The sequence below is a fragment of the Cavia porcellus genome, unplaced genomic scaffold (assembly GCF_034190915.1).
Source record: "Cavia porcellus strain 051 isolate PalLab524CR breed Dunkin Hartley unplaced genomic scaffold, mCavPor4.1 scaffold_16, whole genome shotgun sequence".
In the NCBI taxonomy this organism is placed as follows: domain Eukaryota; kingdom Metazoa; phylum Chordata; class Mammalia; order Rodentia; family Caviidae; genus Cavia; species Cavia porcellus.
Genome location: NW_026947499.1, coordinates 20393395 through 20416561, shown reverse-complemented (window position 1 = coordinate 20416561; position 23167 = coordinate 20393395). Strand labels below are relative to the sequence as shown.

General features: G+C 48.1%; 1 protein-coding gene across 1 annotated transcript in view; it reads left to right on the top strand.

The window, feature by feature from the left end:
* Positions 1–23167, top strand: part of Bcr (BCR activator of RhoGEF and GTPase) — a 142192-nt gene that overhangs the window by 84971 nt on the left and 34054 nt on the right. Inside the window, exons 4-8 of the mRNA XM_003477963.5 lie at positions 297–482; positions 6371–6478; positions 11100–11160; positions 13481–13533; positions 14907–15047. Of these exons, the coding sequence (XP_003478011.3) occupies positions 297–482; positions 6371–6478; positions 11100–11160; positions 13481–13533; positions 14907–15047 (549 nt within the window). The remainder of the gene's footprint in view (positions 1–296; positions 483–6370; positions 6479–11099; positions 11161–13480; positions 13534–14906; positions 15048–23167) is intronic.

Here is a 23167-nt window from a genome sequence, read left to right as displayed (position 1 = left end):
ACCCTGCCGGAGTCATCCCTACACCTGTGGGAGGGTCAGAACAGTCCACCTCTGTCGAAGTGTGACCTCCCTAAGGGCCTGTGGAAAACTCAGTTGCTAACTTTTAATTTAAGGACTGGGGATGACCCTCATTGGTACAGTGCTTGTCTAGCTTGCCCAAGGTTCTGGGTTCAGTCCTAGCAATAAAAAAAGAGAGGTATATATGTCATATAACCATGGTGACCTACTGTCATGCCAGGCACCTAACATATGGTATACCCATTCACCTGTGCCACCCAACATGTGTCTTCTTCCAGCCCATGAAGCCTTTGAAAGCAGCTGCTACCACTTCTCAGCCTGTGCTGACCAGCCAGCAGATTGAGACCATCTTCTTTAAAGTGCCTGAGCTCTATGAGATTCACAAAGAGTTCTATGATGGGCTCCTCCCTCGTGTGCAGCAGTGGAGTCACCAGCAAAGGGTGGGAGACCTCTTCCAGAAGCTGGTACATGTCTTGAAGTATGCTGGGCACTTGGGGATGTAGGGTGGCTGGGCAGGGACTAGGCCTGTCCTGCAATCTGTGGGTGTGTGCCCACAAGGAGATACCAAGACGCCAAGGAGACATTAAGAATGTGAGCCTGCATGTCTTAGTGAAGATCAAGGAGCAGATTGTAGAAAGAGAAAAACCAAGGGAAGCATTTTAACCCCAGCTGGAATCCAGTGAACTCTGTTTTATATTTTCAACCAGTTTTGCTCCAAGTTCCCAGTCTCTTTGAGGGTCCTTGGGTGTGACATTGAGGGGTATAAGGATTTATATTACATGCAAATACTATGTGCAGTATTCCATGCAAATATTGCATGCAAATGCCTTTTATATAAGAGGCTACAGTTTTAGTAGTTCTCTGTGATTACTGAGGGACTTCGTGCTTTATTTCATTTTTGCACTTATCTGAATTAAATTTCCTTGAATGTCTTGGAGAATTTTTGTTGTTGAGTAAGAGACTTGGGCATAAAAATCAAGGTGTTTGGAAATTTGCCCATAGGAACTAAAGGATCTATAGAAAAATGATAAACTTAGGACATTTGTGTAGCCCTCAGCTCCTCAGGCAGCTGTTCTTGGAATCTGGAGAATCAAGTTTAATCTAAACACCTTCACAGTGACATCCTTATGCCTTGCAAGAATCAGGACACATCCTGTGAAAAGGTGGAGAAATGCAGAAGCAGGTTAGTAGGGACCTCCACAAGGGACTGTGGAGCAGAAGACAGCCTTGTGTTGTATGTCTGGTACAGAACTGGACTCTGCTCTGATGCAGATGGAATAGAAGGTATGACCTCATCTTACCTCCACAGACGTAGCCCTCTGAGGCAGGTCATCTTCAGAACTGGATAGCAAGAAGATGGGGAAGATGGATAGGTCACTTTTCAAAAAAAAAAAAAAGTAGCATACATTTTCCTGCTTTGAAGAGGGCTTATAAAACCAAAGAACAGGTAGTGTTAAATGACAGCATAAGAATTTCTTGAAGAACTTGGTGAGACAAGTCTGACCAGGAGTATTTGTAAACTAACTATGGGATCTTCATCCATTTCCCCAGAGGTGGAGAAGCCAGCCAGGAAAGTGGGTCAGAGGCCTGTCTGGCCACCCACTGACCCCTGCAGCCAAGAGGACCCAAGGATGCTGCTTTTAAGAGTCACCTTCACATTAGAGGATGAAAGACCAACTTTCCTTTTTCTTTTTTTATTTTATTTTTTCTTTTCAGTGGGAGGAATCAAGGCCAGGCCCTTGCTCCCAGCCCTTATTCCTGATATTGGTTAGGCTGTGCCAGGACAGTTACTAAGTCTGGATGCGCACTTAGACACAGAGGTAGAATTTGTCCAAAAGGAAACTCTGAAGGCGCCAACTCTGGTAGGGACTATGGGATCATCATTTGTGGTCCAGCATGTGTAATGGCTCATTTCCAAGTCTAAAATAGGAAACCAAGAAGAGATTGCAGGAGGGAGCTCTGAGTGTAACTGTTGCCCACCAGAGACCCTCCCCTGTCCTGATAGAGCTACTAGAAGGCAAATGCCAGGCAAGCTGTGTGGCCCTTATCTATCTGAAGATTTCCTAGTGTTATTCTGGGGTTGCCCAGGCCTCCATGCACATAGTTTTTTCCTGGAACATTCTCGAACCCAAGGGAAACAAATGTTTCAGAAGGAAGGGCGACCCAAGCGTGCATCTCTCTATGTACACAAAACCCCATGTTACTGACAAGCTGGGCACCAGCCCCAGCCTTCTGGGCCCACCCATATAACCTTGTGCCGACTCTGGCCTCACCTTGTTTTCTGTCTGGGCTGGAGCACTCCAGGGTGTGGCTTTCCTTTCAGCAGTCCCCTCCCTCTGCTTCCTGGGACTGCAGGCACACTGGACTGCAGGCTGAAGCCAAGGCCTGAAGGACGGATGAGGTCCATATTCTCACATCTTGAGACTTTTCCCACAACCAGAGTACAGGAGTATGTTGATGCAGGTGTCCCTTGTGTTTGAAACCCTCCCCCAAATTTGGCGCTCTCTGTGATGTGTCATCAGTTTTATACCCAATGGATTGGACTCAACCAGCAGCCATCCAGAAAAAAAATGGAGTTCCATGTTTTCAGAGAAAAAGCCATAACCAGCTCTTTCCTTAGAATAACATTCCAGGATCACTTGGAAACTTTTTAAATTTTAATAATCCGATGAACACTGGAACTTCAGTTGGAAAGTTTCTTCTGGCCTCTCTGCTGTCCTTGGTGCTTCATGCATTAGATGCTATAATAGGAAGAGTGGGGAGAGGGGCTGAGGCTGTAGGCGGAAGTCATTCTCCAGTCATTATGCACGGAATAGTCATGTGACTTCAACCTGGGCTTAGTACTGGGGACTCCCCAAGCCTAGCCTTACTTCATCAGGCCTGACAGTTGGGAAAGTCTAGGGTTCAAGGTGTTCACCATGCCCTGCCCCAGCTTTGGAGCCTCTTCTTTTTTTGTGTCTGTCTGTCTATCTTAATTTTTATTTTAAAGAGAATAAACGAAAACAATAAAAAAAATGAGAACAGTTGGTTTCAAAAACAAGGTAGTAGGAAATGCACAACAATTACTATATTGTGCATTGTTACCCTCTAAACAGTTGCTCAGACTATCAGATATGGGCATGCAAAGTTAATCAAACAATATAAGCATTAAGTTGTTTCTTTATTTCAGTTGTTATCATTTCAGAAATTTCAAGTGTGTGACTTCTAATTGCCTCTTATGTGTTTTTCTCCTGGACTTGTTCTGGGTGAGATATAGGCATGCAAAACTAATTAAACAATATAAGCACTAGCTGGGTGCCGTGACGCACTTGAGAAGCTGAGGCAGGAAGATTATTGTGAGTACAGGACCAGCCTGGGCTACAAAGTAAGCTCAAGGCCAGCCTGAACAGCATACTAAGACCCTATCTCAAAAAGCCAAAAAACATAAAAATAAAATAACCCACTAATGTAAGTACTAAGTTGTTTCTTTGGTTGTTATTGCAGAAATTTCAGGTGTGTGGCTTCTAATTTCTTTTGTGTCTGTGTCTTCTGGACTTGTTCTGGGTGGGCTGGTGGTCTGAGATTGCGCTCTTTTGTCTTGACATTTTCTTATGTTCCTCCAAATCAGCTGGTTGCTGAGTCCTGGATGCTTCTTGCATTGGCTGCCTGTCCTATGGTGCAGGGGATTGGGCTAAGCCCCTGGGTTCTTCTGATCTGAGGCTCCCAGGATGGTGGAGAGGCATGAGGCAGCAGCTCACAGATGCTTCCCCGATGGTAGCAATGGGTTCACTGGGGGCATGGCTGCTTCTCCTCTAGGCCCACAGTAGCAGGCTCACCAGGGGGCATCCAGCCTCAGTGGTAGCAGGACCATGGAGCATGGCTTTTTCTTGGAGCCTCTTGAGCCCGGCGCCTCATGCATATACAGAAGGCTTGATAAACCCACCTTTACCATCCTGTCTTGTGGGGCTGTACCAGTTTATTTGCACTATGCATGATACTCCTCCAAGAAGAAATTTTATCAGCTTTATTTTGTATTTCTTTAATCTATTTAGATAAGTCAGAAGAATTTCAAGGATAGTACAAAAATTCTTTAATATCTTCTTCACTCGCATACACTGATTGAAACATTTTGTCACATTTACATTATGTCCTTTGTGCATGCTCCCGTGCACACACACATACGTACATACCCGCACTTTTTTCCCTTTATGTATGAGAGTAATTTGCAGACATCTTAGCTTCTGCCTTTAAATACTTCATTATGTTTTTTGCTAAGAGCAAGGACATTCTTTTCTCTAACTCACAGTACAATTTGTCACATTCAGGAGATTTCACATCGATGTGACAGTGTTACTTAATATGCTGTCCCTATGCAAATTTCCTGCAAGTTAGTGATTGTATTCTTTATAGCCATTTTTGCTATCTAATTAAGGATCCAGGTCAGGGTTGTGTCATATACTTGGCAGTCACATTTCTTTAGGCTGCTATACTTGGCTCATCTGTGACCAACATTTTTTTAAAGGGTGCAGGCCAGTTTGAGGTTTCCTCGGAGTTGATTTAGGTTCTATGTTTCTGGGGAAGAACACTGCACAGCAGTGGGTCTGACTTTCTCACTGCTTCATATCTGGAGGCACAGAATCTCCCATCATGGCTCTGCCAGGGTAGCTCAGGTTTCTGGTTGGCTAAAAATGTTGAAATGAATTTCTCAGACTTCTCACACCTGGAAAAGTGAGCGCTTTGGGCAGGAGGGAGAAGTCACAAAAAGGTTCCTCTTCCCAAGACCATCTAGACTGTACTTTGTCATCTCCTCTTCCAAGGGCTGTCGTGATCCTGCCCATGTTCTCTAAAGCAGCACAGCATTCTTGATCCTTGCCCCACTAACCATCTGCCACTTTTTTTTATATGTGTCTGCTCATGTATTTGTCATGTGCAGACATGCACATGGAATACCACCTGCAGAGCATAGTCTTGTGTCTGATTATTTGTGGTTATGGGGGTAGGGTTTCTAAGCGAGGCCTTAGTTTTGGTGAATCTACTCATAAAGGAGAGTGGAGGGAAAGAAAGAAACACTCCAGATCTCATCATTGTGCCAATGAAGAACCGGGAACTCAAGGATACAGCAGCTTCTCTGCGTTGGCCATTGTGGGGGAATCTGAGCAGGACGTCATCTTCTAGCCAGTGTTCTTACTCAGACACTGCATAGCTCTCTTACAGGAAGTGCAGCTAGAAGAGCAGGCCTGACTTCCCCGTGGGCCCTGGGTAACCCAGTGTCTGAGATTGTTGTCTGTAGAAACATAAAATTCAATATAAATGCAAATGCATGTGGAAATGAAATTTAGGTTCAGCACAGGCATAGTAAATGCCTCTGGCTTCCAGCTTCCAGTTAACTGCAGTGGGAAGCTCTGGCTTGGCCAGTGGGTCTCCCCTTAATCATCCAGGCCTGGATTTGCTAGTGATGAAGACTGGTTTCTCCTTACTGAGAAAAAGTAAGGTGAAGCTCAAGAAATGATGGTGGTGCTGTACACCTACCCATGGGAGTTGTAGCTCAGTTGAGTATGTGTTTGAGCAAGAGGCTCAGTGCAGAGACACTGTGCTAATACCTGTAATTTAATAAAGGATAATCAGAATGCCTCTTGCCTTATAGCTGGCAGGTTTCCTGCCTGCCAGCTGTGCAGCGTGCCATCTGGGCAGCCCCACCAGGTCTAGGACAGGCTAGAGTCAGGGCAGCAGGAGCTTCTGTTCATGGGCAGCCAGACAAAATATTCCATAACTAACTGAGGGGATCAGATATGAACAGAACACTGTGGCCCCAGGAGCCCCATGTCCAGGTTGGATTCCTGCAGCCAGAATGGGAAGGTGCCTCTTAATCTCATCGGTATTAAGATCAAGTTTGTTCTGGGGATTTAGCTCAGCGGCATAAGCACCTGCCTGGCAAGCAGGCGGTCGTGAGTTCAATCCCTGGTATCGATAAAAAACGAAAAAGACAAAAAAAAAAAAAAAAAAAGAACAAAGATCAAGCTTGTTCTAATTCACTTACCAACTTACTACCTCAAACTTCAGCTGGTACCTTTTAAGCCAGTGGGGTAGGAGGAATAAGCAGCCCTGGAAGGGAGCCATTACCTGCCTGTGTCTGAGTCACTTCTCAACATGTCATTTTAGGAGAGAGATGCGTGTTCAGTGCGTGGGGAAGGGAAGCAGGTGGGAGTGAACAGCACAGAAGAGCTGAGGTTTCTGCAGCCTGTGCACTGTCTGCTGTACCTGGACTTTATCCAGAGCTGGGTGCACAGGAGCTCCGTCCTCAGAAAGATGGGCAACAACAGCACCTGTCCTGCATCTGCCCACATCTGTCCCACACTCTTTTCCTTCCTTGCAGGCCAGCCAGCTGGGTGTGTACCGGGCCTTTGTGGACAACTATGGAGTTGCCATGGAAATGGCAGAAAAGTGCTGCCAGGCCAACGCTCAGTTTGCAGAGATCTCTGAGGTAACAAATGTCTTGGTGCTGTGCAGACAGAAGCACTGCCAACTCCCACCTATGATTTTCACCTCCTGCAGTGGCTGTTTTAGGCTGGTTGTTGGGAGAATGTGACCTAGGAGGACAATACATACAAATCAAGATCTGGTCATCAACCCTATCTCTGATCCCAGAGGCCACTGGGTTTGTTTCATAGCCCCACGCCTACAGTGCTCATGTAACCAGACAGGAGGAACAGCCAACTGAGCATCCTGACTCCCCGTGGGCTGAGACCTGATACCAGGGGCTAGCTAGTGTGGGGGCCCGATTTACCTTGCAATTAGCAAACTATGTAAGACAGGGTAAAGAACAGAAGTTTATTTAGGTTCACGGTTCTGAAGGATAGAAGTCTTAGCACGTAGAGCTCTATCTGCTGCATCATTACTTGGCAAAATACATCCCACTGTAGCACAGTGCAAACCTAACAGCTTAGGTCCCTCTCCTTTCTGTCACAAAGCCAGTAGTGCCTTCATGGAGCCCCACCCTCATGACCTCATCTAATCCTACTCATTTCCCAAAGACATCACCTTCAAATACTGTGAGCATACTTCGAGGGAACTTTTAGAAGACATTTTTGAACTGTAGCAGCCACATTGCCAGATACTCTCGTACACCATCTGTCTGCATTGAACAGCGCATATAATTCTGACCCCTTGTCTTATCATGGGAGTGAGTCCTGAGCACAATCTGCATCTTGTCACTGAAAACTGATGGGAGTTGTTCTGCTCTGTTTCCCTTTCCATCTACCAGTGGCCTTGAGAGCTGGGAACACTGAGTAGTAGCACCAGACAGTGAGGGTTTGTGTTGCTACAACATTGATCCCTCCTGGGAAAGAAAGCTCCTGGTTAGAACTGTCCACTGAGAGCTTGGGGTTGGGGCTGGGGGTCACTGTCTCCTTGTTTGCATTTAGCTTCAAAAGGACTGAAGCTTCAAACTGTGGAGTGTTAGTACCTGGACCCTCAAAAGAGTCCCTCAATTACAGAGATGAGTACACCGTTCGGGAGGCTGGTGACCAAGCCAGGAGCAGAGCCTAGCAGCACTCCTGGGTCTCTGTTTCTCTAGCAGTTTCTTCTCACTCTTCCCCATTCTGTATCTGCAAGACTGATACCAACCGGGGTGGGGGATGTTTTCCTCTCTTAGGGGGTGTTACCACTCTTTGGATGACTGTCACTCTTCACAGCCTTGATTTCTGACTTGGCCTTTCCCCCACCAAACAAGGATTTAGGTGGAAAAATCTCTACGAGAACGGCAGCATTAGAACAGGGATTAAAGGGAAGAAGAATGCGGGGGGGATCAAGATATATGATGTACAGGTACAGATACCCTGTGATGAATGTGATCATTATGTTTACCTAAAATGTACCAATAAACTTAATTTACTAAAAAATTTTTTAATTGAAAAGCAAAGGCATTAAAAAGGAAGGAAAGAAAAGAAAAAGAGAGTGGGTCAGTCTCTTGTACTGGTAGGAAGACTTTGATTGTCACACCTGGGCTTTGTTCAGGAGACTTCATACTGTTTTATCACTTATCACAGGGGCTGGGCATCAGGATTCCAGGCTCTGATTTTCTTCCACAGTAATAACTTTGCCGTACTGTTCTTGCCAAGCCTATGGGGTGCCAAGCTCCCTGTCTAGTGCTCCAGTAACAGGATCTGAGTGCACTAGCTCCGTGCTTCCCACCTTATCAACACCCCCTCTACCCCAGCATTCAGTCCATTCTGTTCTTCATTAAATCAGCAAGCCCCCACACCCTTATCAGATAGAATTTTGGCCCAGAATGCCAAGAGACCCTGACAAATCAAAGACCTGATCCTAGAATATACTATAATTAAATGGCCAGATTCAAGTCAACTTGGACAGTTCTGTTAAGGGAGGGGGAAAACATGGTGGGATGTCACCTGGGGAGGGTACTGTGACATGGATCCACCAGCTGCTTGGGTGGGCAATCTTAAATCCATGCTGAGATACAGAGAGTGGCTAGTGACTCAAGGCCAGGCAGAAACTGGCCCTCTATGAAGCCTGATGGGTTTTGTACCATCAGAACCGTTTCTCCGCCACAGTTCAGGGAAAAAACAGAAAAGGTGGAGCTGCCTAAAGGATAAAATCAAGCCCAAGGAAGAGGAAGCAACAGCCATGTGGTGGTGTGAGGGATTGTGTCCTGGGGGTGCTTGCGTATCATCCTCAATTACAGGGCAGAGAAAAATAAGGGCTCTTCATCTTCTTCTAGGACCAGTCCTGAAAGATGGGTGCAAGGTTAGAGCAGAGTTGTCCACACTGTTCTGCGGGGTGGGGCAGATGGAGTCACTCATCCCCTCTGTGATGAATAAAGGTAGATGAAATGAGCTTCTGTCAAACTGCAGGTGTAGCACTTGGCCTAGCACACATGAGTCCCTGAGTTTATCCCCAGCACCGAGGGGCTCAGGGAGGGACCCGTTACTTAAGTAAGTTTGGGGAGAATGGGGTTTGTTTTTGTTTTTTTGGGTACCAGGAATTTAACTCATGACCTTGCACTTGCCTACCAGGCACTTATGCCACTGAGCTAAACCCCCAGTCCTGGGAAATGTGGGGTTAAATCAAACTCTTAAGTCTCCTCGAGGCAGCATGTGACCCAAAGCTTGTGTCTTGTGCTATCCAAGGGCACATGAAGTGTGGCCGTTTCCCAGGCTCACGTGAGCTCAGCACCTGGTTTCTGCAGTCTCTTGTTTAGCTCTCACACCCCCTTATACCTTTTGGGAATTGCTGAGTCAAGTATAGGAAGGAACAGTCCTCACAAAGGATATTAAACTCTCAGAAAAGCCACCAACGTGCACAGTGGGTTTTGGCCCCATTGAGTTAGAAGACACCATCTTTAGGTCCCAACAAGTTTTCTTTTCTTTTCTTTTCTTTTTTAATTTTATTTAAAAGGAAAAAGAGAAAAAACAAAACAAAACAAAGCGGTGTAAAGGTACAAGTAATACAGAACTACAAAAAAAAAAAAAAAGGTAAGAAATCACCAGTTAATAGATTACATATTATCATCTTAGAGATAGTTGCTCAAATCACAGTATCAAAGCATACAAAGTGGACATTCAAACAGTGAGACTGCAAACAGTTGTGTATAGTGATCCAACCAAAAACATTAATATGGTCAGCTATTTAACACCCCTAAACACACTTGCTGTTGTATCCTTTAGAGCTCTTTTTTTTTCCCTCTCTTTTTTACAACAAAATTTACACATTTTGGGTTTTATTACTCCTTAGTTCTTATTACTTTTTGGGGGGGGGGGAATAAAGTCAAATATGGCAAAACAAAGCTGTCAGTCAAAACCAAGGATAGACATAGCACATGATGTAAAACAGAGTACAAGGTTATCAACAATGGTTATCAACAATGTCTCTCCCAACAAGTTTTCTGCAGCCCATAAGATTGGGGAAAAAAGTACCAAAATCCCTGCCTGTCTTTGTGCTGGTTATGCATTTTTTCAGGAACCCAGTACTGCCAGGTATGGTGGTGCAGGCCTGTAATTCCAGCACTTAAGAGACTGAGGCAGGAGGAGCACTGCAAGTTTAAGCCAGTCCAGGCTCCAAAGTTAGTTCAAGGCCAGCCTGAACTGATAGCAAAACCATGTCTCAAAAAAAAATACCAGAAAACCCCTGAAAAACAAAACTTAACACACACAAAAAAACAATACTAGGATTCCTTGCAGCTGCTTCATAGAGATGGTTTCAAGCACACAGGGATTCTTTACCCTCATTTCTCTTGGTACTTTGGACTAAGTCAGTGATGCCTTTGATGCAGTTGTGTCAAAATAGCCTCTCCATTAACATACCCTCCTCTTGCCCTAGGAATTTTAGCACCTTATTTCATAGCAAGTACATTTGCACACCTTTAACAAGTATGTTTTACATTTCCACCCAGGAGGGTGGGTGGAAGTAAAATCTAGTGTTGGTGTAGATGGTGGTGGGTTTGCTCTGGTTGTCATCAAAATTGAGTTTTTCTGAATGATTAGCCCCCTGCATGCTGTTGAACTGCTTTGAGTAGCCAGTCTGCTTCTATTTGCAGAATTCTTCAGGTCAGAATTTCTTAACCAAGGGCAACTTTGGCAGTCTAGAGATATCTTTAGTTGCATACAGGAAGCTGGGATACTACTGCACCTATAGTAGAGGTGAGGGATGCTTGCTCAGCATTGTGAAGTGTAGGGGCCAGCCACATAGGACAGGGAATTCCTACCTTCAAATGTCCACAGTGCTAAGGTTGAGAAATCCTGTCCTATATGACCTGATGATTCATCCTAGGTGTCTTTTATGCTCAGCTGCTCTTGGGTTTCTGTCCAGCTTCTGGATTTATTTGGCAACTCATATGCACCCCCTGAGGTTTGCTGCCCTGGGGGTTCTTTCTGGGGAGATAAGGCTGAGCCTTTTTTTTTTTTTTTTTTTTGATACCAGGGATAGAACTCAGGACCTCATGCTTACCAGGCGGGCACTGTGCCACTGAGCTGTATCCTCAGCTGAAACGAAGGTTGAGCTTTTGGCTAAAAGTCCCTGACCATGAACTCTGTCATGTCAAAGCTGCTTCAGTTGTCCTGTGTGAACACATGCTTTTCTCTCTGCAGAACCTGAGAGCCAGAAGCAACAAAGATGCCAAGGATCCAGCAACCAAGAACTCTTTGGAAAGTGAGTTCTCCATGCAGAGCCCTCTTTGTTCCTTTGTAGAGGTGGCCACTGCCAGCACAGATGTTGCTAGAAAACCAGACATAAGACCTAGTTGGGTTACCCCCAGCATGTTTCCTGTTATAAACTTCATATAATGAGAATGGGGATAAGGAAAGAGCAGCTCTGGACATGGTATAGTGGGAAGAATGCAGTCAGTATCATTTTGCCAACAACAGTAGCAACCAGGAAAAATCATAGAAATTAGCACTCACAAACTAATCACTGCCAGACATTTAAAATGTGATTATAAGCTAAATGCCTTATACACATCTGCAATCCCAGCTACTCAGAAGGCTGAAGCAGGAGGGCCACAAGGTTGATGCCAGACCGGGCAACATAACAAGACCTTGTCTCAAAATGAAAAAGAGGATCAGGGATGTAACTCAGTGATAAAGTGCTTATCTGGCATTTTTGAGGCCCTGGGTTCAATTCCTAAGAAGAGCAACTTAAGGGAAGAAAGATTTGTTGAGTTGCATTTTCAGAGGCTTCAGGCTGTGGTCAGCTGCTGCTTTTGCTGTGGGTCTGAGGTGGGAGACAACATCATGACTAAAGGGTGTGGGAGAGCAAAGCTGCTTACCTCATGGCAGCCAGGAAGCAGAAAGCCAGAGAGGAAGGGACTGGTGAGCAGAGCCTCCCAAATGGTGCCTGCATGATCCTCTCCCTTCAGCGAGGCCCCACCACCTATTTCTGTTACATCCCAGTACTGCCATCATGATCTTAGCAGTAGATGAAGCCACTTGAAGTTAGAGCTCTTGTGATCCAGTCACTTCTCTAAAATCCATCAGCTGAGTTTTGGGGGGACATTTCAAATCTAAATCATAATACCCTAGTACTACTGGATAAAAGAGGAAGGAAAAAACATCATTGTGCCAGGAATACTGGCCCACATGTATAATCCCAGCTACTCAGACGACTGAGGGAGGAAGATTGCAAGTTTGAGGCCAGCCTAAACAATCTCCTGCCCTCCCTTCTCTTTTCTCCCCACCTTCCTGTATAAACAAAACTGTGGCATCCCAGTTGTCCTACAAGAGGGACTATATTCTCCCCTCTTTTATATGAGATATTAGCTTGTTTTCTGTTGCTGTAGCTGAATGCCATATATCAAGTAACTGATAAGGAATAAAGGCTTATTTGACTCACAATTCTATAGGTTGAAAGGACGAAGATCAGGCAGCTGCATCCACTAAAGGTCTTACTAGCAGGTGCTCTCCACAGAGTCCCAAGACAGCAAAGGACATCACATGTGACACAGACACAGGCGTGCCAGGAAGAGTTCACTGTGATAATTCCTTCCATAACCATCAGTCTGTGAATCTGTGTATAAGGTAGAGCCTCCTAATCCAGCCAGGTCCCAGTAATGTGTAATTTCAGATCTTAAATTTTCAACACATGAAATAGGGACACATTCAAACTGTAGCAGATGAGTAGTGGGTATGGAGCATAAAGTGGGTATAAGTTCTAGGCAGCTGGGCAGGGTTGAATTTAACCTCTATACACAGATCTAAGAACAGTGTCAGGAATAAGTCACTGCTTACCTTGGATTGTTAGGAGAGTGCAAATAGCTATGCCCCCTCACAGGGAACAGTAGATATGGTTCTAGTTCTCAGGAAGATGGCAGTGAATGCTCACCTGGCCTTGGGAATCATGTGCAAAAATGTACCTGACATGTGTTGGAACACACCTTAAGTGTCTAGTCCTATGGTGGCTTGTGTTCACCATCATGTCAAAAGCACAGTAGGCCAAGGCTGGCTGTGGCTCCTGCACCTCTGGAGCCTGGATGTGCCTTTGCTGGTTCTGACAGAGCACCTGTCAGACTGACAGCTGTGTCCACATCTGAACTGGCCCGTGTGCTTCTCAGAATCAGGCTGCAAAACATCCAGGGGTAGATGGGCATGGGCACCCAGAACAGTGTGCTGGTCTGCTTCCATGGTACCTCCCAGGCTGGAAGTAAATCTCCATCCAAAATCAGGCCCTCGGCATCCTTCTTCTTCAGCCCCAGGTGGCAGGAGCATCAACACTGAGCCCTTGTTATGGTGGTCACAGAGTAAGATGTGCGGCTTCAGCCTGACCGGCAGCTCTGCATGGATATTAATGTATTGGACTTAAAGCTCAGAGTGTGGCAGGTGGACGCTCTGGATTTGGCTTCTTCACTGCACAGAGAGGTGGTTAGGGCCACTGGAGACTGGGGCTGCCCATCCCTCCTCTTGCAGCTCCCACTGGCTAACACATGTTCTTCTTTCTCTCAGAGCAGGCATTTCTCACTATGTCTGTCTCTCCACAGCCCTGCTCTACAAGCCTGTGGACCGGGTGACGAGAAGCACACTGGTCCTTCATGTGAGTCACATCCCAACACTCCCTCCCAAGGTGGCCAGGGCACTTTCCCTGTCCTCAGGCAGCAGGGCTTCTCTCTGGGGGTCCTTGGCTTTTCCTGTCCTGAGACAGACACTGATCTTTTGCCCGCCCATCACCTGTGCCACTTCTCCGCCACACCTTCAGGGAGGATGCAGAGAGATAAGAGATCTCATAGTGTGGGGTGCTCGGAGGACAAATGAGGCTCTGCACATATTCCTGCTACAACAAGCATGAGGGAGCATCCTGTCCCACTCAGGCAGAGCCTTGCAGGCAGGGGTGCTTCATGGCAGTGAAGTGCGTGAGGCTGAGGCTCCGAAGTAAATAGGGTAGGGACTCAGATGACTGGGGTACACCAGAGGCCAAGGCTCACACCACTGCCTCCCACCCAGGGAAAACCTAGTGGGAGATCCCACCTCGGCGGGAAGGAATCCCCAAATGGGTCTTCTCAAAACAGAAACAAACCAGAAAACAAAACCCAAGTACTACTGCTTGGGAGATACTATTTGCTCTGTATATATATATACATACATATTTTTTAAAGTTCAGAGCCAGTTCACAGAAGCGTGTGATGTTTCCACTTTCTTTTCCGGAAGGGATTTCACCACAAGGATTCTGTGTGCATGGGCTGGCATATGTGAACCTTTTAACTACACAGGTGTCACAATTACCTGTGTTCCACACTTCTTTCCATTTAATATCATATGGAGATTTCTCTGAAATGGGGAGCTGCTGGCCTCAAACAGGAATGACTTGTATATGTGGTAGAGAAGGTGTCTCTCACTATCAGGATTCAGAAAAGGCCTATTGATTCTCATTAATAGAAGTAGGGCCAGGAACACCAGGAGCCTTCTCCTGGCCTCGTTTAGGCCAGTGATTCTAGGTAACCACTTCTGCCTCCAAGCGGATAGGCAGCAATGTCTACCACTACTGACATTTAGTGTGTAGAGGCCAGGGATGGTACTAAATATCCTACAGTGCACTGGACACTCCTGCACCCTACTCTACCATAGCAGGGAATCATCCAGCTCAGAATGTCAGCAGCATCAAGGTCCAAGAACCCTGACCTGGGCTTTCACAGTGGAGCCTATTTTAACTGTGTGCAAATGCATGAAGTTATTTTTGAGCCATTGCTTCTGGACCATTTGCTTCTGGAATGATTATCACATGAGTATTCCTCAAAGTCCAGAGCTTTGGAGGTCTGTGGTGTTGATGCTTTCAGAGCCAGCAGCTCCGAGTCATACTGGGTATGTGGGTGTATGTGGGTGTGTGTGTGTGTGTACACACACGCACACACACAGGTCACACAGTTATCTGTGAATCTGGCTGTCTAACTCAAGTTTTTCCACGTGGGACAGGACTTGCTAAAGCACACTCCCTCCAGCCACCCTGACCATCCCCTGCTGCAAGATGCCCTTCGGATCTCCCAGAACTTCCTGTCCAGCATCAATGAGGAGATCACACCTCGACGGCAGTCCATGACAGTGAAGAAGGGAGAGGTAAGTGTGGCTGGGGGATACAGTACCCCCTCCCTGTCATACCGGGACCCCTGTAGGGTCCCAGCACATGGCTCAGCCCAAAATAGGAGTATGTTGCCCTCTGGGATCTGTGACGCTGCAAGGTACATCACAGTGCTGAATGCAAGGCGTTGGAGTAAAGTTGCAGGGATGACCCCCACACACACACCCCATGCCTGCCAGCCACCATTGACCTCTTTTTCCCCATCTCTTCCATTGAGCTATTCCCTTCATTTTGTTGTCAGTTCCAGGTCCCTACCTGAATAGGCAAGTGAATAAAGATACGGCACTTTGTCTGTCTGGAATCTGCCTTGATTTGGCTTAGTGGCAGAGTACTCACTTAGCATGTGCAAGGCCCGGGGTTGGATCCCCAGCACCAGAAAGTCTCTTCACTAAAAAATTGTTAACACTGGATTTAAGGATTTAAGCAGGAAGAAAGGGTGAGGTCCATCGTTTGTATGTAACATGTAAGAATGGCTGAAGAGCTTGATGTCTTCAGTCTGGAAGCTTCTCCTTCCACTTCCCACCCCCTCTCCGGCAGCCACTTGCAATCATTCTCTTCTTATATGTCATCAATAAGCAGGAGCTGGCCCGCATCATTTCCACCTCTGACCCTTCCTGGCAGGGCCCAGTGTGTTGCTAGGCAGGTGCCTTTTCAGCTGGGCAGCATCTGGTGAGGACAACTGAGGCATGCAGACGGGGAGCCAGTGTCCAGTGTGAGCATGCTATGTCAGAGCTGATCTGCAGCCTGTGGGGCCTTGTGTAGGGATGGGAACTAGACAGGACATGACCCTGACTATAGCTGCCCCTGGGAACCATTCTCTTCTCTTTCTTCTGTGCCCAGTACTGAGGCGCCACCAGTGCTGGCTTTTCCAGCTGTGTTTTTTTTTTTTTTAAACCTTCTCTTACTCCACAGTCTTGGGGACAGGCTGCTCTCAGCCATGTCCTTTCCACACCTCTCTGGAGTGAGGGACATAAGTCTCTGGAAGATAGTAACTTGTATGCTGAGTTCAGTCCCAAGTCTAATCAGGGTTGGTGATGAGTGAGGGGTGTAATCAGATGTCTCCTGGTGAGCCTGGTTCTGTAGGTCCAGGAGGAAGGAGCTGGTTCTTTAGCCCTGGAACAAGGCAGACTCGGATCTCATCTCAATATCAATGAGAATTGACCCTGTTGAGCAACCTGGGGCTCAGGGCTTCTCCCCACTGCATCTGTTCCTCATTCTTAGAGCAGGATAGGAATACAGCCTCACCCTGCTGTATACCTGGGCCCTCAACAGGGGGGATGATTTATGGAGAGAGCCACACATGGCAACAGTCCTTGCCCACGGTGCCAGCTGCTTAGCCATTGCTGAGTCCACTGAAGGCAGAGGAGGTCCTTAGCTCCTACCTGAGGAAGACATTATACAGGTCAGGGGCTCTGCTTGTCCAGTGGTCAGACCCAGGCAGAAATGATCTAGATCTGATCTAGATTGTGTCTAAAGGTGGAGTAACATTAGTCCCTACCCTTGGCAGTGCAGATCTAACTGGATGTTAGGTTCCTGTTGGGTTTGTCCTTGTCTCCTGGGACTTCTGCTTTTGCTCTTCTGGCAGTTGTTCCCTTGTGAGAACTCTGCTGTCCTGGGAAGCAAATTCATGGATCTTTTTTCCCCTTGGCCCTTGATAAGATGCTGAGTCTGCTCTCAGTATGTCTGACTGACATTTAGGATCCCTGGAGAGAAATGTTCAGATCCTTGGAATGAGCTGCCTCAGGGAACTGAGGAAAAAGATGTTGCCTGGGAATTGGCAGTCCTGCCCTCACTGCTGCTTCTGTCCTTACAGGCCTAATCCTGGGCTGCCACGGCTAGGGTCTTGGGATGACTGAGCAAAGATCGGGGGCCAGTTGCCTCCTGAGGGCAGGAGCCTTTTTGTGAATTCTTTCTAACACTTAGCCCTGAAGGGACATTTTTTATCTACAGGGGTCATCTGCAAAAGAGTGACAAGGTCTAGTGAACTCTGAAAGGTTGTGATTCTGCATTGCATTGCTTCGTTCAGAGCTGTCCATCCATCAGTGCCAGCTAAAGACGAGGCTCCCTGGAGACTAGGCTAGGATGCTTACATCCATGCCTCCATCGCCAGCCATGATGGGCAGACATTGCTAATCAATTTATCCTCAAATCTGGCCTCAGTATCTTTCGGGGATGCCCAATAGGTGTTTAGTCCTTGGTGTAGTAGAAATTATGCCAGGCAGGCAATCCTCCAACCCAAGCTTGATCTTTGCCCACTGTTTACCTGTGCTGTTGATTTGGGAACACTTTTTTCCCCCTGAATGTCCATGCTCTCTGAGTGACTTGGCCTGTGGTTCCTGCACTGTGTTGTTGTGGTACTGAAAGGACTCATGACCTGTGAAGAACAGTATGAAAGCAGGAGGTGATGGGGTGCCCTCTGTGTTGGAGGTGTTGAAGGGCACCCCCCACATCACCAGTCTGGAAGCGATACTATCATAGGCCCCCCTACATGCAGACCCAGAGTGGACCTGCAGGCAGCTTCCTACTAGGATTAGCAGCTGGGAAAGGCTTGAGTTTGGAATAATCTATTTTCTCCTTTACACCCAGATCTCAGTTTGGCTAATGAGACTTGAGTAGCCAGTTCCCAAGAGGAGAAAGGAGCTCTGCCTCTTAAGTTCTCATAATGATCTGTGGGGTCAGGTGCCTTCTCCCCTTTACAAGTGAGGAAACTGGCCCAGGTTGAATACCTGCCTGTGGTCACACAGCCACTAAATAAGCCAAGGTACAAAGCCAGGTGTGCTCACCCAGCTGTGTGCGTCCCACGTGTGTTATATTTTGAGTTCCTTCCTCCCTCATGAACTGACCGGACTCTTCCCTTATTCTACCTGGAAGTCAGTGGAGTCACAAGGAAGAGGATGTACATGTCGGCACAGTGCCTGACCTATGGCAAGACTTGGCCAGAGGAGCCCCATCCCCTGCTTCTGCTGGGAGCCTATTGGGCTTAGGGGGAGCCGTTGCTAGTTTCTTGGCAGTTTGGTAGAGAAAGGGAAGGCGCCTCTGCCAGCCTGGACATTAGGTGTCCCTTAGTCAGTGCCAAGCTTCCGAAGGTGGTCTTTCCCCTCCGTTTAGGTGGGTAAGTCAAAGATGTGATGGAGAAAGCCACAGATGAGCTCTTTGCAGGACCAGGAGACCCAGTGCCTGACCCCAGTGTGGCTTCTAAATCTTGGCACCCTTTTCAGCCAAATTCCCTTACTCCAGGGCTATACCCTTTTTGGGAATGACTGGGCAGCATTACAAGTGGCTCCCAGCATTACAAGTACTGAAGAGAGGCCAGCAGCTGCTCTGGCTGGCCAGCGTGTTGCCCTGGCACACTCGAGAGCTGTGAGCAGCAGGTGCTGCCTGGGAGGATGCCCTCCTCAGCCTCAGATCAGAGAATCTTACAGACATGTTTTCTTTCCAAGCCCAGGTGCTAGGGGCTAATGGGTGGGCGCTCATTTGTTTAGCTGAATTGACTTCCCAGTTAGATAACCAGATCCCCACTGTTAGGTAATTTCCCCTGTGCAGTTAGCTGCCTGTCTGTCTGATCTGAGCTCCATACTGTGCACTGCTCCGGGACCCCAGAGCCCCACTTGAAGGAGGAACGTAAGCAGTGATCTGAACAGATGCTTGGGAAGGAAGGCCTGGCGGGATGGTGCTGGTGTTTAGGCATGGCAGAACAGAGGCCTTTTCAGTAGTGATTCTAAAGGGCTGGGGGCCAGTAGTATAGCTAATGGTAGTGTTTGCCTAGCACATGGGAGGCCCTGGGTTTGATTTCCAGCACTAAAAAAATAATTAAAATGTTGGAGAGGCCAAACCTACTTGCTCACCTTTAGGATGAGGCGGACCCAGACTGCAAGGCTTTCACAAAGTAGGAGACCTGCAGCTGAGTTTGGGAGAGGTAGATCTATGAGGCCCTGTGTTCAGTCTTCCATACACACATTCCCACTGAAGCCTGCAAAGAAAAAAAGCAGATCAGGAGATGAGGGACCCATGAGCTCTGCTTCCCAAGTCTGGTAAAAAGCCAAAGGAAGCCAGGTGTGGTAGCAATCTCCTGTAATCCCAGCACTCAGGAGGCTGAAGCAGGAGGATTGTCAGAAGTTTGAGGCCAGCCTGGGCTATATACTGAGTTCAAGGCCAGCCTAGAATACATAGCAAGACTGACTCAAAAAGAAGAAGGCATAGGAAGCTTTAGGACATAATAAAGACCAGAAGGTCAAGACGAGTCCCTGTGTCGAGGTCAAGGGATTTTTCTTCACCCTTCATAAATACTTGTAAGCAGAGTTTGTGCTCTTAGCACAAACATGGGCCCAGGTTCTGCTGCTTTCCAGGAGCATGGGTACATTACCTAACCTTCCCAGCCCTCCTTTTTCTGAAGTGGTGAAACTGGAACCTGCCATATATGACAGCTCTGTGGGTAGTGATGTCTCCCCACAGGGCCTGGCACCTAGAAAATACTCAGCAAACTTTAGCTGCCACCACCCTTGTTATTGCTAGAAATTGGCATTGTGCCTCCCAGGCCCCTGCCTACCCTGTGCAGTAGCAGGTTCCTGCCCCTTTTGGGGCATTTGTGGTGACAGATTGTTTGTGTCACTCAGGACATAGATAACCTGGACTGGAATTAACCCTGAGTGGCTCTCTGGGGTCAGGGAATAGAGGTTTGTTCTGTAAGGACACAAGTTAGCCAAGTGCCGGGGAGCCAGAGAATGGATGAAAGGAAGGACAGATGGGCAGGACCCTTGGTTTTATGTTTGGCCATACAGATGTTGTGCTGGGGACCCTTGTTCTCAGCCTACCTGCTGAACCCCACAGTCCACTGAGCCATTCCACAGCCAAAGCTGAGGCAGCTGTCCATAGGTGCAGGGTTTGCTTTGGAGGCATGGGAGTGTGGGTTGGGCTCTTTCAGGGCTGGAACATGCCAGATTCAGCCCATGCCTAGAACTGGCTAAAGCCCACCCTGAGCCACCAGCTGGCACCTCCATTTTGACCCAAACTCCATCCCTTTGCCTCTGCTGCTTCGCACCACCTCTGCCTGGTTTTTTATTGGTGACTTTTCTAGCCCCACCTGTCAAGGGTCTACTGATTTCTTTATGATCAAACTGTAGTTTATAGACCTAAGAAGATTTTCCGATGACCTTGTGGAGCTGTAGTCTGGCTTCCTGCTGTGTGCTGCAGCTCTAGCTGCTCTAACAAAATACCATCAACTGAGATATAAACAACTAGACTGGCCCAAACTCAGGGGTTCCTCTTGCCTCAGGCTCCCAAGTAGCTAGTACTGCAGGTGACCACCCCTAGCTGGTGCATTACAGACAGTTACCTCACACAGTGCTGGACACTATTAATCCAAGGTCTGGATCAGCGTGGTCAGAGTCTAGGGAGGGTTTTCTTCCTGGCATACAGACAGCTGGCTTCTCACTCTCCTCAATGGCCTTTCCTGATTGTTTGCTCTTGGAGAGAAAAAAGTTCAATCATTTTTACAGGGATATTAATTCCATCACAGCATCTTCCCAGCATGACCTCTTCTAAACCGAATTACTCCTCAAAGACCCCACTGCTAAACACCAACAAATAGGGGGTTAGAGCTTCAATATATGAATGGGGATGGGGGACATTCGGCCCATAACTGTGCCTCTGAGGGAGGCCACGAATGGGTCATGCTGGGGCTGTACCTGGAGGCAGGGTGCACTGTTGCTATGTAGACTGCTGGAGGAGCCAGCCAGGCCAGGGAAGAGCGTTTCAGAAGGGGGCGTCCTCTACCTCGGAGCCCTTGGCAGCTGAGCCTGCCACCTTCTCAGAGGACGTGGACACATGGTGTAATTTCCCTGTGCCTCAATTTCCTTTCCAGGGAGATGGTAGTAACAGTGCCTTTCTCAGGGTCACTGTGGAGAGCAGATGGCCTGATGAATAAGCTTTCACGTGGTGCCTGCACCTGCAGAGGCCTTGGCAAGGGGTACCAGATAGCCTCTATGAGGCCGTTTAGGTGCAGTATTTCCATTAATCCTCCAAAAAATGCCACTAGGCATTTGTTTTTCCTCTTTACCTTATTTTTAAAGGAAATTGAGGCTCAGAGAAGTAAAATAGCTGAGCTGGCATTGTCAAGGGGAACAAGAAGGGCAGCTGCGAGCAGTGAAGATCGGGACAGTCTGGACCCCCTTCATTTCCGGGGGACTGTGGCCAGGTGATGTTATCAGTTATTTGAAAAGACAGTGGTATCCCTTCCAGCTGGTGTTTCCCACCTGGAGTGGGGGTGTCCCAGGGGGAGTGTTGCCCTACCACCTGGTGCCTTCCCTCCCAACACTGTACCATATTACAAGGGACACACCCACCTTCTCAGAGGTACATGCCCCATGGGAAGACACGGGCATGCACCCATGGAGAAACCGGAACCCACACACCAGTAGAGACACTCACATTCATGGGGACACAGACACACAGCTCCACTCCCAGCTCTGCCTCATACGCACAGCTCCTGCATTCCTAGCATGATGGACCCCGGGGTGCTGCTGGATGCTGTCTGGGAAGCTGTCCGTGCCTGGTGGGAAAGGCAGGGCAAGCTCTCCTGCTGAGCCACTGCTGCATCTTCACCGTTGCTTCTTCTCATCCCGCTTTGCACCACCTCTGTCTCTGTCCTGGGCACCTCTTTCTGAAACGTGGTTATATAGATGTGGCTCTGTTGCTGTTCACTTAGGTGTCATTTCAGCCCAGCCTTGCCCATCAGCGTTGGGCTTCCAGCAGGGCTGACCGCCAGGCCCATTGCTCACCAAGCTCCCCAGGGGTCAGGGGTTCTAGAGTGAGGGACAAAGCGGGACCACCAGCCTTGAGAATCTGCCTGTGGGCCTGTGAAGTCCTGTAGAACTGACCCTGCCTGTTCCCCCTTTGCCCTTCCCCTTCTCACCATGTTCCTCTCATTCATTTTCTTGACTCCAGCCCTGTGCTGGAGTCCAGCCCTTTTCTGGACTGGCCAGTGTCTAGTTAGGACCCAGTCTGCTTTCTCAGGGCTGGAGCTTTTCGCATTTGCTGGATATTTCTCTGTGGGCTGATCTGCTAGATCCCAAGTGGGCTAGGATCCAGAAGCCTATCCAGTTTGAAGAAAGCAGCTCTGGTATTGGGGCACGGCTGTGGTAATAGAGCTGCAGCCACTTGTCCATCACCCAGGCTCCGAGGAGCCTGTTTGTGACATGCACGGAGTCACACACCCCTGGTAAGTGGGAATGGGATACAGCGCGTTACTGGGGCCACGTGTGGTGAGGCTGGCTGAAAGTGTTGAGACATCCCGGCTTTGTGGTTGATGCAAAAATAAGGATGAGGGGAGGTTGGGTGACTGCCATAATGTTAAAAGTACAGCCTAGAACTAGACTCAGTCTGTCGCTTGGAGTCTCCTGGGCTTGCAAAGGTAGGGAAGCAGTCTGTCCTTCCATGCTGGGGATTTCTAACTTACAGCTTCTGAGCTGAGCTTAGGGTGCCCTCTGCTGGTTGCCACAAGAAGCTCAGCTTCTCCATATACTGAAACAAATTCCTGTCTCCCAGTCCATGGCCCACAGAGAAATTCCCTTGGTGGTGTCCTCTTGGTCTGTGGCACTCTCTTCTGTGTCTCTGCTGAGGGGTGTGGCAGCTGTTTAGTCATTCCTTGAGGACCTCAGTGTTCTAGGACCCGCTTCAGATCTTCCTCCTGCAGACTTGGCAGTTGGTGTCCCCAGGGTCTCTGGGATGTGCCCTGCCGCACTCCATTCTCTTGCTTCTTACGGGTGCTGTCACCCAACCGTCTGCCCTCCCTCTGAAGTGGGAGGGGTGTGGGTGAGTGATGAGTCATGGCCTTGGAAGGCTGGCAGCCTTCCTGCCCTTCCACATATGGGCACCAGCAGCTCCCACATAAAAGCATCAACTGTTCAATACTGACAGCCAGCTGGCCATGATGAGCTGAGCTGCCTAGATGATGTGTGGCCTCCATGCCTGGGGTGTTGAGGGTCCCTGCTCAGATTACACCTGCTTTTGGGGGACTCTGCCGCCTTCAGCTCCAGCACAGTGGGCAAGTTCATGGGGCAGAGGCTGCAGGCAGCAGTGGAACCAGGCACCATTCAGTCCC